The sequence below is a fragment of the Sus scrofa genome, chromosome 1 (assembly GCF_054392235.1).
Source record: "Sus scrofa isolate SSC_HxYL_T2T_F1_AM1 chromosome 1, Sscrofa_HxYL_maternal_Yorkshire_Landrace_v2.0, whole genome shotgun sequence".
NCBI lineage: Eukaryota > Metazoa > Chordata > Mammalia > Artiodactyla > Suidae > Sus > Sus scrofa.
In genome coordinates this window covers 281,069,156-281,087,340 of record NC_139383.1, presented here as the reverse complement: position 1 = coordinate 281,087,340, position 18,185 = coordinate 281,069,156, and the positions used below count along the sequence as shown (strand labels likewise).

At 54.6% G+C, this 18,185-nt stretch overlaps 2 protein-coding genes across 31 annotated transcripts in view; one reads left to right on the top strand and one right to left on the bottom strand.

The window, feature by feature from the left end:
- ANGPTL2 (angiopoietin like 2) overlaps positions 1-6,678 on the top strand; it is a 33,203-nt gene extending 26,525 nt beyond the window's left edge. The window contains exons 3-5 of one of the 2 annotated variants that reach the window (XM_005660427.4): positions 557-750; positions 2,422-2,692; positions 4,858-6,678. In XM_005660427.4, coding sequence (XP_005660484.1) covers positions 557-750; positions 2,422-2,692; positions 4,858-5,057 — 665 coding nt within the window. In that variant the 3' untranslated portion in view covers positions 5,058-6,678. 2 annotated transcript variants of the gene reach the window in all.
- Positions 1-18,185, bottom strand: part of RALGPS1 (Ral GEF with PH domain and SH3 binding motif 1) — a 334,371-nt gene that overhangs the window by 124,247 nt on the left and 191,939 nt on the right. The gene's annotated exons all lie outside the window — the stretch shown is intronic.

Sequence of the window (18,185 nt, the reverse complement as noted above, 5' to 3'; positions counted from 1 at the left end):
GTTTACTTACAAAAACCTGTCACTGAGCACAGTGACTGGAAAGGCAGGCGTGGGGTCAGCGGAGGTGCTCGGGAAGGGCAGCAAGCCGCCGGCTGACCGGCTGGAGCCTGCACGCTGCCGCCTCACGCTGCTGCCTCTTAGCAGGCGCACTTCTCTCTCTGCCAATATAACCAACTTAAAAACCACCCCAGGAACTGCGCACACGTGATCCCAGCAGTCCGCACAACCCCTAGGAGGTAAATACGATCTTCCAACCTGGACTTGGAGACGTAAGACGCTCGCCCAATCACACTGTGCAGGAGTCAGGGGTAATGCGCGTACTCAGAATCTGGGTGTCCTGACCCCCGGTTCTGGGCTCTGGTTTTTACCTCACATTACTTCTCAAGCTTGCAAACCGAAATCGGTCCCCTCACCCTGCAGGCCTGGGGCTTGCAGCCGGAGCCCTGCCTGAGACTGTGCAGCCTGGGGTGCATGGGGGTGGGGGTAGGGAGGAAGTGGCTGGGAGGTCAGGCATTGGGGGGGGGGGTCTGTGACGCATGCACACCTGTGTCCCCAGGCCCCTGGAGAGACTGCCTGCAGGCCCTGGAGGACGGCCACGACACCAGCTCCATCTACCTGGTGAAGCCAGAGAACACCAACCGCCTCATGCAGGTGTGGTGCGACCAGAGACACGACCCCGGGGGCTGGACCGTCATCCAGAGGCGCCTGGATGGCTCCGTCAACTTCTTTAGGAACTGGGAGACGTACAAGGTAAGGACCGCCCACCCCGAGAGGCCTGAGCAGCCAGTGCCAGGGCCCTCGGAGGGCAGGTACGTGCCACCTGTCAGGGCCCGTGTGGCCTGAGAGAGGAGGACACCAACAGGGCCATTTCGGCCAGCCCACCAGGGGCGGTGAGGACCAGCAGCTCCCTCCCTCGCCCCACCCCCCGCCCCCGGCAACAGCGGCAGGATAGAGCAGGGGGTCCAGCCTGCAAATGCCCCAGGGACAGGGCGGGAGTTCAGAACGTCTGGGGTGCAATCGCCCCTCACCCCAGCCCAGGTATGGGGAGCACCTTACTCGCAGCTGGGGGTTCCAAGGGGAAGACCTGTTCTCAGCCCAGAAGGGCCAAGTCCCTGGGAGGATCTCCCACTCGGCCTGTTGGGGGGAACAGCGGGAATGCGTAGGTCCTGATTCCAGGGTCATCCTCTGGGCCCCAACTCCCAGGGAGCTGAATGCTCATCTGGTAGAAGGAAAGGCTCCAGGGCTCGGTCCCACACCCACCTCCCTCCTGGGACAAAGAAGTGGTACCAAGGACGGCGAGGACAGCTCAGTTCACTGCTACTGCCACACGCCAGGCACTGCCCTGGGCGCTTCCGCCTGTCACCGCCTTTGCTCTCCCGTCAGCCCCAGGAGGGAGAGCCGGCATGGACGCAGTTTGCAGAGGAAAAGGTTGCAGACAGGAAGGGGCAGAGCACTGAATACAGCCTATGCCGCTGACACCTGCAAAGCCTGCAAATGGCCTGCACCAGGACACCCACGTGTGGCTCTCTGTGCCCCGTTCCTGGCCTGCCTGTCCCCTGGGCCACCTCCTGACCAGCCTGTGCCTTTGCTTTCTTCTCCCCCTCCTCGGCCCTCTCACTGAGGGGTTCCTGAGACTCACTTCTTAGCACGTCCGCCTCCTTTCCGCATTCTCTTCCTTAGAACAGTAGGCAGACTGGTTAAGTCTGGGTTCTTGGTTCAAATCCTGGCTCACCCTCACCTGCTCTGTGACCCTGTGACTCTACATACGTAGCTCACAGAACTGACATGAGGGTTCCTGAAAGAATCTATGGAAAGTTCTGATACCAGCGCTAGTTCATCCTAAGTACTCACTAAATACTAGCTATTATTATCGTTAATGACTCCATCTATTTTTAAGATTTCAAGTGGTCAGCACTTGGCTGATGATGCCCAAAACTACATGTAAGAACGATAACAAATTTACTAGATTTTAGACTTAGGAGAGAGCCCTGGTGGATGTGGCATGTGTTTGTCACAGCTCACACCTGTCTGGTGCTTGGTTTACATGGGACCCTCACACACAGCCCCTCCCCAGAGAAGGGAACAGAATCTCAGAGAAGGAAGGTAAAGGATTTGTCCAAGGAAGCCATGGTGCATGCCTACTGTATGCCGGGCTCTCAGGTTACCATATTACATGTCCTTCCAGCAACCCTGGGTCAGGGGGAAGGTGACACAGCATCCCCCATGTTCACACAATGCCTAGCATGCAGCAGGCACTCTCTAAATAGTCTTGGGTGATGCATGATTGAGGCTCAGACAGGCAAAGTGACTCATCAAGTGGCATCCGGGCCCCTGCGTCCAGCGCCGAGCAGCTGACAGCGGGGCCCTGCTGGCTGAGCGCACTGCACCGTCCTCACTGATGCGTGCCTCTGTTTCCCCCAGCAAGGGTTTGGGAACATTGACGGCGAGTACTGGCTGGGCCTGGAGAACATTTACTGGCTGACGAACCAAGGCAACTACAAACTGCTGGTGACCATGGAGGACTGGTCTGGCCGCAAGGTCTTTGCCGAATATGCCAGCTTCCGCCTGGAGCCTGAGAGCGAGTATTATAAACTTCGGCTGGGGCGCTACCATGGCAACGCTGGTGACTCCTTCACCTGGCACAATGGCAAGCAATTCACCACCCTGGACAGAGACCATGATGTCTACACAGGTAGGACCCGTGGAGTCAAGGTCAGGTGCAGGGCGGGGGAAAGAGGCCAATCAAAGTGAGCCTCTGACTGACTCTCAGGCCTGGGAACGGGAAGATCCCAGAGCCCGGCCAACCAACACAGTCCCTGTCCCCTGAGGGTCCACGCCTCTGCCCACGGCCCAGAGATCCCTTTTGCAAGACTGGGTCAGAGTGACATTTACAAAAGGGGAAGGTAAAATGGTGCGCAAATCACATTTGAGGGCCGCCCTGGGCCAAGCTGGACATGGAACTGGGCTGTGCTCTGCCTTGCTCCCTGTCCCCCTGGGCTCCCTGGGTAACTGTGCTGCCCAACCTCCAGCGTGCCTGTGCCCATGCCGCTCAACCTCTCTGGGCCTGTTGCCACACCTGGAGGGAAGGCCGCTCCCTGCCCAGCAGGGCGTGACAAGGTGGGGAGAATGCACTCAAGGGCTCCGCCTGGGACTTGGCAGGGTCAGGGCTCCGTGTGGGTCCATCCCCAGCACGGACTGTAACTGCGGGGCTGCAGGGAGCTACTGAGAGGAAGCAGGTGGAGAGATGAAGCCATTTGTGCAAGATTACAAGCCTCAAACCCAGGTCCTTATGAAATAAAAGACAAGGGAGAAAACAGAAAACTGTAAGAGGCACAGACAGCCCAGCCCTGCATCCAGACATCAACCCCCTACAGTTAATGCAGCTCATTAACTGTGGACCCTCGCTGGCTGGCAAAGTCAGTGAGGCCTCGCTGCGCCTCTAGGCCCAGGCTCTCTGTTCTCATAGGCCCCCACTCAGTCCCAATCTCAAGGCCACCCCTCCCCATTGAGGACTGTCCCTGACCTTGAGGCAAGCCTGGCTGCCCGCATACTGAGAGGGGAGGGGTCCCCACCCTAGGTTCCGGGGCGCAGGCTGTTCACACAGCACTGGGGGAAACACCCACACCCCTGTCTACTTCCTGCTCAAGGAGTAGGCCTTCCTGCCGAGGACACGGTGTGGCTTCTTAGGCCAGGGCTGCCCAGGCTTCAGGAAGAGCGGGGCAGGAAGGTGACCCTCAGAGCTGGTCAGACTGGGGACAGAGGGGCTGGTCACAGCACCTCTTGAGGGCCATTATGGGGAGCAGGGAGAAGACTGCTCTGTGACCCCAACCATCAGGGCTGCCTGGCAGCACAGTTGGTGGACGGCGAGATGGCATGCAGGGCAAGCTGGCCGTGCTGTGCGGGGGTGGGGGGGCCCTGCCCTCCAAATCCAGCGCTGCCTTTTAGACCCTGCAGCCTCCCATCAGGACCCAGAGGAGCCAGAGAAAAACTCTGGGAAAACCTGGGCTGCGGGGACTCTGGGGTGCCTCGGGCTGAGCCTCCCCCCCGCTCTCTGCCTCAGCTGGCCCCCTCCTCACCTCAGCCCAGGGCCTCTTCTGGAGCAGAACTGCCTAGGCCATCGGGCCCCCAAACCCCAACACTTGATTGGGCAGCCCATCCCCCGATGGGGGTCCCTCCTCTCCTTCCTGGGCCGGGTAATGCCCTGCACGCCTGCTCATACCTTGCCCACACATTTACTGTTGTTCCGAACTGCTTGTCCTTGGCAGCAAAATCCAGCATGATAGGATGATGCCAACAACTTTATGAAAATATCTTGCTTTTGTGAAAAAAAAATTTTGGGGGCTGGAATACAGGCTGGGGAGGAATACTTCCTTTGTCGTTCTATAAAGACTCTCCACCTAATAGTTTAAACTCAAAAAATTCCTAAGAAAACCTTTTGGCCCTCTCCCCCGCCCGCCTCAGGTCATTTCCGCCTTCTATTCAAACCCGGGCTGTGGAGGCCTCTCTGGATGCTTCCTCCACAGCCCACAGCAAGCCAGGGCGAGGAGGCGGCCTCACAGGGGGCCCGGGGCGAGGACGTGGCCTCACTCATTTCCCACAATGGTCCTATGTTGTGCAGGGCATGGCCTTCATCCTTCTTTCACTATGAGAACTGGGCAGCTGGACAAGATTAAGTGCTTGCCCAAGATCTCATGGCTCATGCGTCAGAAGGAAGGTCTGAGCAGCTCTGAAACCCCATTGCCTCTCAAGCATTCTCGTGCCAAATGCCCCCAGAGGGGTCCCGCCGAAGCCCCCAGCGAGCAGCGGACACAGGTCAAACCTGCTCCCTGAGACGGTCTCATCCTCTCTATCCCGCAGGAAACTGTGCCCACTACCAGAAGGGCGGCTGGTGGTATAACGCCTGTGCCCACTCCAACCTCAACGGGGTCTGGTACCGCGGGGGTCACTACCGGAGCCGCTACCAGGATGGAGTGTACTGGGCTGAGTTCCGAGGAGGCTCCTACTCGCTCAAGAAAGTGGTGATGATGATACGGCCCAACCCCAACACCTTCCACTAGGCCGGCTCCCCTCCTGACCTCTCGTGGCCATCAGAAGCCTGCCGGCCGGCCTGCTGACCCCAGCGCGGAGAGCACCTCGAGGCCAGGAGGACCGGACGCTGGACTGTTCTCCCAAGTCACTGCAGCAGATAATGGAACTGAATCGATTCGGTATTCTCGGTCCCTGCTACTTTTCTCCACGTCAGACAGCCCCTCACGTTTCCAGACAGGACAGGATGGCAGACAAGTCTTTCCTTAAATAAATTAAGTCCTTACAATAAAAACACAACTGCAAAATACCTTCATAATAGACACGGTGTGTGGGCCAACCTCGTGCACTTGTGTGTCCTCCATATATGCATTTAGATATATACACGTGTCATATATCTAGATACATATACAGGTTTGCCTTACCTGCCTAAATACACATATATTCAACTCTCAGATGTTGAGGCTGTTAACAACAGCTCTGCTCTTAGGAGAAGGGCATTTCATTCATGCTGTGTTCCTTGAGCCTAAGAACAGATCGTGGACTGTAGTAGCTCCAATTCAAAGAGTAATCCTTGGCATCACAAGCCTGGATTCTTCCAGGAATGTCTAAGGGCTGTCCTCTCGCTTAGGGGTTCCCAACTTCCACTCTTAACATCTCCTTTTGGCATCTAATCCAATTTCAAAATCCCCGTCCCTCTCCATTTCTACACCTTTCCTCGTTCTCAGGACTTTTCATCACCCATCCATCCATCCATGCTTCCATCCATCCATCCATCCATCCATCCACCTGCCCGTTCATTCAACGCCATTCGTGAAGTGCCTTCCGTGCCTCGGTCTTGGGCCACTCGTATTCTAGGCACCTCTTCTGCTCTCTCTCCGTCTTGCCTATGTACCCCTTACCTTTTCTGTCCCCCTGTGCTTCCTCTCCAGGCAAAATTCCTTAGCCTCTGAGTAGAAAATAGTCTGGACTCCATGTGGCCAGGAAAGGGAAACTCAGGCCCCAAAGCTATCGGTCCCACGGATAATGGTACCTGCAGTCTTGTTTCTTCTAGTCACACTTTAGCCTACCTGTCATTTTAACTTTCAGAGAAATGATAACCTCCCTTGCCAGCAGATATTCAAGTGAAAAGAAGTCATCATCCAATTACTGGGGCCCCAAAAGGCTACCGACCAAAGGTCCTGGGCTCTCAGGCCGACTAGAGTCCACATCCCGTCTCCAAACTACACTTCCCCGGAGAACAGGTGCCAGGAAATGAGAAGCGGCCCCCTTGTCTGAGTTACTGAATAACCAGGGGCCACGGACCCCTTCGGTCCACAGCAGCACGGTGGCTTTCTGAATCCTCTTGGCCACGAAGCGGCAGGCTCAGTGCTGCTGGAACTCTTGCCAAGCAGGGAGCGAGGGATGAATGAGAAGGTGAGACCCTCCCGGAGGGCGTGTGGGTCGGGGCGTGCGAGATGTTGGAACGTTTGGTACTGTCCGCGTCTGGCTGTGTGCCTATTACCTCAGCAGTCTCACAAAGTGTACCATGTAGCACGTTTTGTGTACATAAAAGGGAGGGTTTGTTTGTTTGTTTGTTTTTTAATATATTCCCAGATTATCCTTGTAATGACACAAATCTGCAATAAAAGCCATCCGTGCTGTTTGGATGTATCCACACTGCGTTTTGTTGCTTTAGAATGCCCTCCTGGGACCTCCGATACCAGAGCCTCTCAGAGTAGAGCCAGGAAATTCAGCACCGGGGACATCCACCACGGCACTGAACTCACACTCTCCCTGCCTCTGGTGCCCACCTGTGCCCCCAGGAGTACCCCAGCAGCACCTCAGGCCAAGATGGCTCTCTGGAGCCCCATCTCCTCATGTCCAGCCGTGTCCTGAACATCTCCGCTGGACACAGGCGGTGCAGTCGACACCACAGACATCTTTCCCCAGGTCGGGTCCCATTTCTTCACATGGCACCACCTACTCAATTGCTCAGGTCAAAAACAAGGACTCCCCCTTCCCCCTGCCAAGGTCAACCCGCCCCCTCCCTGCAAGCCCTCATCTCTGCCTGGCACAGACCCACCTCCCTTCTCCCTCAACCACGACAGCAGGCGCCTCCACCAGGGCAGGAGCCCATGCCTTCATCCCCCTCTTTCCGATCTGACTTCCACACTAGCTGCCAGTACCACCTTCCTGTAAAACAAATCTGTGGGTAAGGAAGGCGTCTCTAGACCTGATGGGACGCCCCCAAACCGTAAAGGAAAAGACCAAGGGGTAGGAGTAAAGAAAATCCCCAATTTTTTGCCCTCTGAAAAACAAAACAAAATAAAACATGACCGAGATTGAAAAGCAAATATTAAACAAGAGAAAAATACAGGATTAATATTCATGATACAGGAAGAACTCTTTCAAACTAAGAAAGATATAAGAAGTTCCCATTGTGGCTCAGTGGTAACGAATGCAACTAGTATCCATGAGGATGCAGGTTCAATCCCTGGCCTCGCTCAGTGGGTTAAGGATCCAGCGTTTCTGTGAGCTGTGGTATAGGTGGCAGATGCGGCTTGGATCCTGCATTACTGTGGCTGTGGTGTATGCAGGCTGGCAGCTCCAGCTCCAATTCGACCCCTAGCCTGGGAACTTCCATATGTCGAGAGTGTGGCCCAAGAAAGAAAGAAACAAACAAACAAACATTGTTATAGAAAACTTGGTAAAGCACACAAACACTCACAAATTGTCAGTAAACAAGAAAAGATGCCAACCCTAGCAATCACCAAAGAAGTACATTAAATCAAGCATAAACCATCACATGACGGCTGGTGGATTGGCAAAGACGAAAGAAGCCAGTCTCCACATGGACGAGGGAATGGAGAAATATGTGCTCTGTTTACTCTGGATGAAAGTATAAATTGATTCAATATTTTTGAAGAGAAATTTGTCAATGTATGTATCAAAATTTTAAATGCACTTAAACCTTTGGATTCCCCGCTCTCTCTTGCAAACGATCAAGCAATGCTACCATACGGGAGCTTTTTCTAGCAAAGTTGTAGTGTGGAGAGACTGGTGTTCGCTGAAGTCTGCTCTGTGCTGGGAACCGGACCTAGGCCTCCTTAGGGGACCTCGCAGCAGTCTGTGCAGGAGGGGCTGTTCTCACTTCACAGAACGGGAGAGAATGAGGCTCACCGCCAGAGTGCTGGTAAAAACGCCTCAGCAGGAGTTAATCCAGAAGGCTCTAGGTGTCAGGCACTAAGTATGAGCTCTTGACTCCTTTCTCCCAAACCCCTAGTCAGTTCTGGGGTTCACGGTGGAATCTGGATACTGTTAGGTGAGAACATCTCAATCCTGGCCCAGACCATAGGCACCCCCCACTCCCCACACACCTGGAGTGGGGTGCGCTGGACGCGAGGATTAATGGCAAAGGACAGCAGAGCCCAACCTTACCGGTCACTGGTCTTGTGTCCAAACCCCAAAGCACAGAGCTCTGGAAAGTCCCCTGGACAGGGAGGAAGCAAGCCTCTTCCTAAACTGGCTGGGAACCAAACAATATCAGGGCAGGGCACCCCTGCTTCTCAAACCTCTGCTCACCCAACACCCTAACCTAAGTCTTGGTCAAACCATACCCTGGCTACATGGAAGGAGAGGAAGGAATAACGCACCAGAGCTGTGGAACCCACTCTCTCTGGAGTAAAATGGGGGAAGGGGAGCAGTTTACCAAACCAATAGCATCAAAGGCGAGAACAGGGAGACGAGAGAGCTGTGCTCAGGACACTGAGCCTGGTGCCCAGGGAGTTGCTCCACCTGCCAGCAAAGAGCCCGGCAGCGCTGGGCCCCCAGCCCACAAAAGCACGCCTCCTCCTCTCCCATCCCACCCAGCGACGGCTAAGGGCTACAGTCGTTGGGGTCTTCCCATCACTAAGGTCTCCACGTGAGTGCCTCTGCAGACCCAGAAGGAAGTCAGTGAACCTGGACTTGCCCCTGCCCCAGCCAACCCCCCATGGCCTGGTTTGGGCTAATACCTTGGTTGATGGAGGGCACGCACCTGTTGGGCTCACGTGAGGAGCATGGCAATAGCACAGAGATATTCCCCAAGCAAGTGACCCTGGACGTGACCCCTTCCCAAATCTAGCTAATCTGAGCAAGATTGAAAGAGAAACCTCTGAACTACTGAAAACATGGGGAATGGGAATCCAGGATGCTCATAATCCACAGAGGCTCTCTGGGAGCCTTTCAAGGGCCCTCCCTAATCTTCTAAGAGCACCTCATATGTTTTATACAGTTTGGTAACGACTCTCGGGTATAGTAAGAGAGAGCTAGAGAACTGGATTAAACACTTTATTTTTTTTTTTTTTTTTTTTTGCTTTTTAGGGCCACACCTGCAGCACATGGAGGTTCCAAGGATAGGGGTCGAATCAGAGCTACGGTTGCCAGCCTATGCCACAGCCACAGCAACGTCAGATCCAAGCCGCGTCTGGGACCTACACCTCAGCTCACGGCAATACCAGATCTTTAACCCACTAAGGGAAGCCAGGGATCGAACCGGCAACCTCACTGTTCCTAGTCAGATTTGTTTCCGCTGCGCCACGACGGGAACTCCATGGATTAAACATTTTAAGAGTAACTAAATGTTAAACGGGCACTCTCTCTACCTCACTTTTATCTGAGATGCAAAAGGCTAAGGAATTAATAGCTGCCAAGAGCTCCCACCTTCTGGAGCAAGTGCAAGACCATTCCTGCAAGGGGGTGCCCCGACTGGCTCTGCAGCGTTAGCCGATGGCCCCCCTGGAGCCTGCCTAAGAAGTGCAGAGAAAGTGTCCTAGGGCGGGGGGATGAATCACTGCCACCACCGCAGGGAAGGTGGGTGTCCCACCTCCCTAAATCAAGTGAGAGGAACTTCAAGGAAGCATCCAAAGAGCCTGGCATGAACGAGCATAAGCACTACCATCTGACTCACGCCTCAAGTCTGTGGGCTGGAGGCAGAGAGCAATGAGAAACGGTACAGCACTGGGAGCAAATGGCCAGCCTGCCGATGCCAGAGGCCAGGGGGGAGGCCAGGACACAGGTTCCTAGGAGCCAGAGGGTGGCCTGGACGTGGGGTGGGGGCAGTGCAGGAAGCCTGAGAACCAAGGGAGGGGCATAAGTGGTTGGCTGGAGGAAAAGCTACCCCATGAGGGGAGCTGAGTCAGAGATGCCCAGAAGGGAAATTCGGAAGAAGCAGCATCAAAAAGGGAGAGAAGACAGGAAAGGGGAAGAAGACAGAGTGTGAGTGCTTTGGACAACTGGAACCCCCATGGGGCGCCAGCTCTGGGTTCCAGTGGACCCGGCCACATCAGATGGGCCCTACCCTCTCCCCTATTCCAACCCCACGGGCCACAAAGCTCAGTGGACGAGGGGGGGAGGCAGCAGGGCTGGGGGGGTCTAGAGGAGACGCTGACTGTGGGCCTTCCCACGTCCCAGGCCTCCAGCCTGGCCGGGACGGTGGAGTCCAGACTTCTGATCTGGACGGTCTGGAGTGACGTGATTGTTAACAGCAAAAAGACTTCAGGGGCCTGCTGAGTCGTCAGCATCGACTGGGAAAAGAACTAATCTGCAGAATAGGCTGGAAAGGACACTGGGGAAAAAATAAAGTCGGTTTCTTCTTACACCTGATTGAGTCCAGTTCATTTAATAAGCTGGTTACATAAGGACACGAGGTATCTCCCAGAGCCCATGAGCAGGGACGCAGCTGGGCCTCACGAGGGCCCGGAACGAGAGACTGCCTGGAAAGCCTTCAAGAGGCAAAGCAGCCTCTCAGCTTCTCGCCTTTTCTTTCCTGGCCTGCAGGGGCTTGCTCTGTTGCTCGTCGTGCATCAATCTGCTTTCCCCAGCACGGAATTTCTGAGCTCACGTGCCCTCCTGGTCTGAGTGCCAGCAAAGACCTGAAGCCCCTCTCCTTCCCGGCTAACTCCCAGCCGGATGACCCGACTGGCCCGTTCGGGGTAGGTGTCCATCGCAGTCCAAGCAGAGCTGGGTGGAAGGAACACGGCTGCCGGCGCTCAGTGCTGTGGAAGGGGTGGGGGGGCGTTCCCAGGGTCCCAGAGAAGAGGGGTCAAGGCCTGGGTCTATGTCCAAAAAGGCGTCTAGACTACATACTCCAGCTGTTGTTGGTCCCCATCCTCTCCGGAGACCGTGTTTGGCCACGGAGTCTGCTCATTTCTCGTGTCCTATTTCCCAGCTCTGCCCCCACCGCCCGACCCCTGCCCTACCCCCGAAAGCACACCCAACCCTTCCAGGCTCAGCTGAGTCACTACACATGACACATGGCTGTGCCCAGAGAGGGCTCTTCCTGCCCTTCCTGGAGACGCAGTTTCTCAACAGTCCCTGTGGAGTTCCCCGCTGCTGGGCTCCTCTGGGCAGTATGTGCTCTGGAGAAGAGGCACACCATCCGTCACCTGCGGGCGCTTTCCCACGTGCCAGGTACACTTGTGTGTCTCTCTAAACTCGCGCAACAACCCTATAAGGTGGATTCCTCAACTACCCTCCCTTTGACATTACAGAAATTAAGGCTCAGAGTTGTGACTTTGCCCAAGAACATGCAGCCTGGGACACTTAGGATTTGAGCTCGAGTCTGTCTGATTCCTGAGCTCCTGCCTCTGCAGTATTAGATCACTGTCCCCAAGGATAAAATGAAACCCCAAAGGCTCCTCTCTCACCTCGTCATCACTTCCTAGTCGTCTGAGCACCATGGCGGCATGGAGCCTGCTGCCCACAGAAGCAGGTATGCGCGGTAGCTGGCTGGCCTGCCTGTGCAGAAGCAGCTGGATGGACAGTAAGTCCCAGATATCAGAAAGCCAGCTCAGGGCTGTTTGCCCAATTTATCTCAGAGCAGATGCACAGACTAATAGGGGACAGTGATGGAGAATACTTCTCAGCTTCTTGGGGCTTCCAGTTCTTTGCCGGGGCTAAAGTGGCTGGGCCCTGCCTCTCTCCCTTCCTCTTGCGGGACAAGAGGGTCACTTGTGTACCAATTCTATCTCGTCCAAGCCTTGGTCTGCTTACTCTCTTGTAACTGGGTCCCTATTGTTTCAGCTCCTCTCCCATCTCTGAGCCCTCAAGACTGGGACTCGCTTACCCTGTCTCTCTCATACCCACAGCTTCTCATGAAGCAGCCCTGGTTTGGGATTCCGACCCTTTGGACACATGCCTGGGTACCTACCATCACTGGGACACTCAAGTATCCCCACTCTCCTGACCTGGGGCCTCCTGGGCCAGCTCAGCCCACACGTGGGAGCCCAGACACAGATAATCCCTCCCGTGTGTGCAGCCTTCCCAAAGCACTTCCACATGCGGCCCCTCCCGAGGGGGCGGCCCTGTGACTGTCTCGCCCATGGTCAGGATAAATCTGACTCCGCAGGCTGGCCAGGGGTGCTTCCTTCCAGCTGCTGCAGCCCACGTAGCCCCCTAAAGTGGAGGGACATCTCATGTCAGGAGCCGAGCTCCTTGGGCAAGGATGGACAGGCCGCATTTGCCCTGACCCATGGCAGAGTTGGGCATGGCCCAGAGCCTAGAGTGGCAGCTAAAGGAGAGGGAATGGAATTACAACGGCCTTCGGGAGCCATGTGATGACAGAGGCCCCACCCGAGTCATCTCAAAGCAGGGAAAGAGTTAGAAGAAGCAGGCAGCCTCCTTGGAGCCTGGAATGCTGACCCAGCCCGAGGCAAGGATGGGGACGTGGATTTTCGTCAGCTCCTCTCCAGGGGAACTCGACAGCCAGCCACTCTTTCCTCACTGATGAGGGCAGTGCAGAGCTGAGCTGGTGACGTGGGGAGGGGGAGTAAGGACAGACATTCAGGGTGCAGGGGCAGAAGCAGGGGTGGCTGAGCAGCTGGGGGGGAGGCCTGAAGGCCTGCTGCTTAACCCAGGCCCAGGGAGCATGGGCTCGAAGCAGGAAGCAGCTTCTTTGCACAAAGAACTAGTGGGGGAGAGACATGTGTGTTAAAACAAGAGGCCATCTTTCACCCTAAGTAAATGGTTGCTAACATCTAGCTTTGGTGATGAAACAGGCCGGGACCTGGGATCTGAGGCCTGGGAGCCTTTGCTACAGCAGCTGCAATGCTTGCACCTAGACAAACATCTCAAGCAATAAAATACAAAGAAACTATATGGGACTAAAAAAAATAGCGGGGTAGCAGTGGGGGCTAGATACAGGCAAAAGCATACCTGAAAAACTGAAAACCCGACTTGCACTTCTAAAGAAGAACCCGGAGTCAAAGCAGGGCGTTGGGAGCAAAGACAGAGCCCGCCGCACACAGCACCACCGAAGGGTTGGGCAGACCGCCTAAGCCACCCCTCTGGCCAGACCCCTGGACTCACCCCTACCCTGTCCCATAAAAGGAAATAGCCCCCCCCCCCCCCCCCGCCCAGTGCATCGAGCGAGTAAGCAAGGGAACCTGAGGTTTGCTATCGTTTTCCCCTGCTGCAAAAGCCTTGCCTGAATTTTCCTGTCTGGCCCCTTGTCAATTTCCACTGATCAAGAAGGCCGAGAGCCCTGGGACCATAACATAACAGCGAGCGTGCAGAAGACAGGCCGGCTCACGGGCCGGGGGTGGGAGGGGAACTGCCAACTTGGCAGAAGGTACCCCAGCAGCGGCAACCAAAAATAAAGTCACACGCCGTCTTTGCCCAGCAGTTCCACTTCGGCTCTTGGTTTCAGAAATACGCTGACAGGTGAGTAAAGAGACATGTACAAAGATGTTCTCCACCGCAGCCTCTGTCCAAGGGAAAATGCAAAAACAACCCAAGCGTTATCAGTTGGGGCTAAACAAACTGGCGCACATTCAGGCCCCGTCCAGCAAAGCACCATGTGACCGTGGGAGCCACGGAGCCATGGAGAAGAATGGCGGGCTTCTGTACCGCTGCCACAGAACAATACCCTCAACGTTTTGGGCAGGACAGAAAGCAAGGGGCAAAGCCAACTGTCAACTCAAATATCCCCATTTGGGCTAAAAAGCACAAGATTCTTCGCACATCCCCAGGGCAGAGACGCTCGTCTTTGTGGACTTGAGCGCAAGGATACACCCCACCTGTCAGCACTGGCACCTCTGCCAAGGGGGAGGGAAGGAAGGGGATATTCTCTTCTTACCTCACAGACTTCCTAGTGTGAGAAGGTTTTTCAACAACGTCTTACTTCTGTAAGTTTAAAGGTTTTTAAAAGAATGAGCCATCTTGCCCCGTCCCTCCACCACCAACGGGCACTCCTGGGCCCCTGGGTCTGGACGCCTGGCACCCCAGAGCCCAGCGTAGGCCTGGCTAGGGAACCACTGCTTTTCCAAGGGTAGCTTTCTAGGACATCTGAGACCCTGGTCCGTGGTCCCCAGGCACCTTTCTTCCTCACAGGATGCAGAGAACTCATCCCCTCTCAACGTGGCTTCTGCCCCCACTGCCCCAGAGGACTGCCTCCACTCAAAGCTAGCTTCTGAGAGGAACCCAGCACTTTCAGCTGCCCTAGAGATCAATCCCACAGTTGTTTTTTTTAATTAAGGGGTTTTTTTAATTTTAATTTTTATTGCTTTTTAAGGGCCAGACCCACGGCATATGGAGGTTCCCAGGCTAGGGGTTGAATTGGAGCTACAGCTGCCAGCTTACACCACAGCCACAGCAATGCAGGATCCAAGCTGCATCTGCAACCTACACCACAGCTCATGGCAAGGAAGGATCCCCAACCCACTGAGCAAGACCAGGGATTGAACCGGCATCCCCATGGATACCAGTTGGAGTTTTTTTTGTTTTTTTTTTTAATGATAAATATTCTGCAGCAAAAAATCATTGAGTGTTTACTCCATGCGAGGAGTTACCTGGAGTGCACTGCATGCAATCATTTATTTGCTCTTCACAACAACCCCATGAGGTATATCCTGTGATTATTCCCGTTTTACAGATAATAAAAGGAGGCAGAGGGAGAATACAGGACATTTCCAAGATGACTCAGCTAATCAGTGGTGGAATTAATTAGTTTATGAAGGAGAGAATCCACCTCCAGGGCTTTCGCCCTTAACTACTCTGGTATGTTGTCTCTGAGAAGTAAACAGAAAAGAACACACATCTCAGGAATCTTGGGGAGGCTGCCTGTCCTGGATTAATGGGATCATGGAGTTCTCTCCATAATAGTCAAGGTCAGGTAGGAAGTGGCTCCTCCCTCTTTGCCCCTAGACTAGTTCCAGACATCAGCTCAGCACTCACTGCCGGGGTACAGACCTCTAGCTCTCCCACTAGACGCCCAGGCCCAGGGAGGGAGAGAAAAGGAGCCCTTTCCTCTCCGAAGCCTGCTTTCTTGAGTCTCAAGTTCAATCTAAGGCATTTGCCCAGCCTAGGAGAGATTGGCAACAGCAATTCCGTCCTTTTTCTGTGCTGGCCCTCCCTCCACAAAACAAGGGAGCAGCTCTCAGCTCTGGATTTCTATCACACCCCAAATCCATGCAGGCCTCGCCCACTTGACCCACCAGTGTTTAGCTTGCTCCTCTAGATAGAACCTGCCTCTCCCTCTCTGGCCCGACTCGGACCTGCTCCTGATCGAGTCACGGTGGCTGCTTAGTCGCCTGTGGCTAGTCCGTGGCCCCCTGATGACAGGGATGTGCTCTCTGTTTCTGTAGCACCTCTTGCTCTCCCGCGGTGGGTCTGTACAAATACATGTGCAATGGATGAATGAGGGAATGAGGAAATTTAATGTAGCTCAATCCTATTTTTTAACATCCAGACTCTGACAGTCTTCTGTGTGTTGAGTTTTACTGCTGATTTGGTTCCCCTACAGGTGGGGCAACAAAGTAACAGAGGTGAGGCAGTGGCTGGCAGCCGATGATGGCTGTGTGACGAATTACTCCCAGCTTTAGCCACTTACAACAATAAACATTTGCCATCTTGCAGTTTCAAAAATGGGGAACTTGGCGTGTCTTGACTGGGTGTCTCGGCTCACGGTGTTTCCGAAGAGGTGGCCGGGGCTCCAGTCCGCTCTGCAGGCTGCACTCAGGCGGAATCTACTTCCAGACTCACTCGCCTGGCTCCCGGCAGGCCTCTCCACAGGACCGCCACGCGCCGGCAGCTGGATCCCCAGGATGCGTGGGCGGAGAGGGTAAGAAGAGAGCAACGCCGGAGAGAGAAGGCAGTCTTTTTCAACATGGAATCCCAGAGTGCCGTCCTAGTATGCGTGTCACATTCTGTTTGTTAGAAGCAAGTCCATACATTCTGCCCATGCTGCAGGAGAAGGCATTATGCAAATCAGGGACCACCAGGGACCATCTCCAAAACAGCAAATCTTTCAGAGTCTCAGGGCCATGGTCCTCTCTCTCCAAAATAGTGCAAAGAGACATCCCACTGGCCCGGGTTAGTCCTGAGGATGGAGGAACTAGAGTCCCCCCTCCCTCCCCAACTCTTCGCTTCTTTAGGACGGGCTGAACCTGGGAGGGCCCTCAGTGTCCCATCTCGAGCCCCTGTTGCACACAGGAGGCCCCTAAAGACATTCCTCTCTCAGGCCACTCTCTGGTCTCCCCAGAGGGTAAAGGCCGGTTACAGGGGACAGGTGGCATATTCCCAGGTTAGTGGTTGGGGCACCGGGGTCGGATCTGGGCTTGAGCTGGTCTTACCGCTCGAAGAAAGCAGCACTGAAAAGTGGTGAAACTTTTAATGAGTCTCCTTTAGCTTCTGTAGCTGCAAAATCAGTTTAAAATAGTGGCTCCCTCAGAGGGAAGGGGCGTTGGGAGGATCAAAGGAGATGATGTGGGTGAAGGGCCTGCGTGGCACCTGTCGTGTGGTAAGAGAGTAAACCTGAGTGCTCGTCACGATTGCTGTCAGCTTCTAATCAGAAATCCAGCAACCGAAGGGCAAAGAGAACTCAGCCTGAGACCCAGACAGGTTCCTGCTGGGAGAACACACCTTCACCTACACAAAATGGGCTCACGCTCTCGCCTCCTTTTAGGGGATCAGACAAAACTTCTTGACCGGGAGGAAAGCTGACTACAGGTCCTCCCTGTGCCCCAGGAGGGACGAATGCGACAAGGCGCTCAGCTCTGGGCAGCAAAGCAGGAAGGAAACAAATCTCTCCTGCAGCATGTTTTCCTTCCATGCTGTTTCTCTCCATGGAGACAGAAATATTAAAGGGAGGATGCATAAGTTAAGGCAGGGTGGAACCCCGCTGTGAGCATGAGGTCTTCAGTAAAACTGGGTATCCGCCTGGCATACGACCTTGATAAGTCACAAGTCAAACTGCAGGGTTTTTGGTTTTTTTTTTTCCGTTCACAAAATGGCGATTTTCAAAACATCCACTGGCTCTTTGTAAAAACTGAGTAAGACTGTGAAGTCCCAGAGGAATGTAGGCTTTAAGGTAACAAGTCCTGAGATTGGAAAGTAAAGGCACAATTCTCTCAGGCAGGAAGAGTTTTAAGACCATATGCAGCTGACCACTAGGCAAAATAATGGAAATGGCTTCCTTTATCTGGGCTGGGTGGTGTCTTGGTGACAAGCCTGTTGATGGAGAAGCATGACTGCGATGGGTCAGAAGGCAGCTCTTCCCTGCTCGCTGGGCCCCAGGGTGGGTGGATGCCTCGATGTGGGGAAGGGAAAACTTGGTCAAGGGCTCTCCCAGGCAGCGGGGCAGGCCCCGCAGCACATGGCCATCAGGCACCGAGGAGAAAGGGCATGGCCCGGGGCTGCGGGAGCGGGCATTCCAGAACGCAGGCTTGAGCTTTGCTTTGTGGCCCTGACATCTCTCCTTATCCATCCCCTCGCTGTGCTTCCCGGCTAAGGAAGGAGGAGCCTGGCTCCACACTGGTCCAGCTGGAGAGACTGGTTAGGAAAGTGGAGGATGACTGGAGGGAGGGATCAGACGTCTGTGGCCAGGCAGCCGGCTGAGGCTCCGTGCAACAACCAGGATGGATCTGTGGAACAAATGAGTATTCCTGGGGGAAGTCTTGGAAACACGTGGGGTGGGGAACTGAAGCAAAAAAGGCTGGATTTCCTGCTTGTGGAACGGAATTTTTTTTTCAGTTGGGCATTAAAGGAAAGGATTACCTTTAATGCTGGTGAACTTGGGGACTGCTGGATAACACGGTGTTAGCTGTGACGTGGGAGCCATCGGACTCTGGTCCTGGGTGGCAGTGGCCCCCACCAAAGAAGCAACAGCCACTCTGATTCAGTTCTGGGACTCGGAAGTTCTG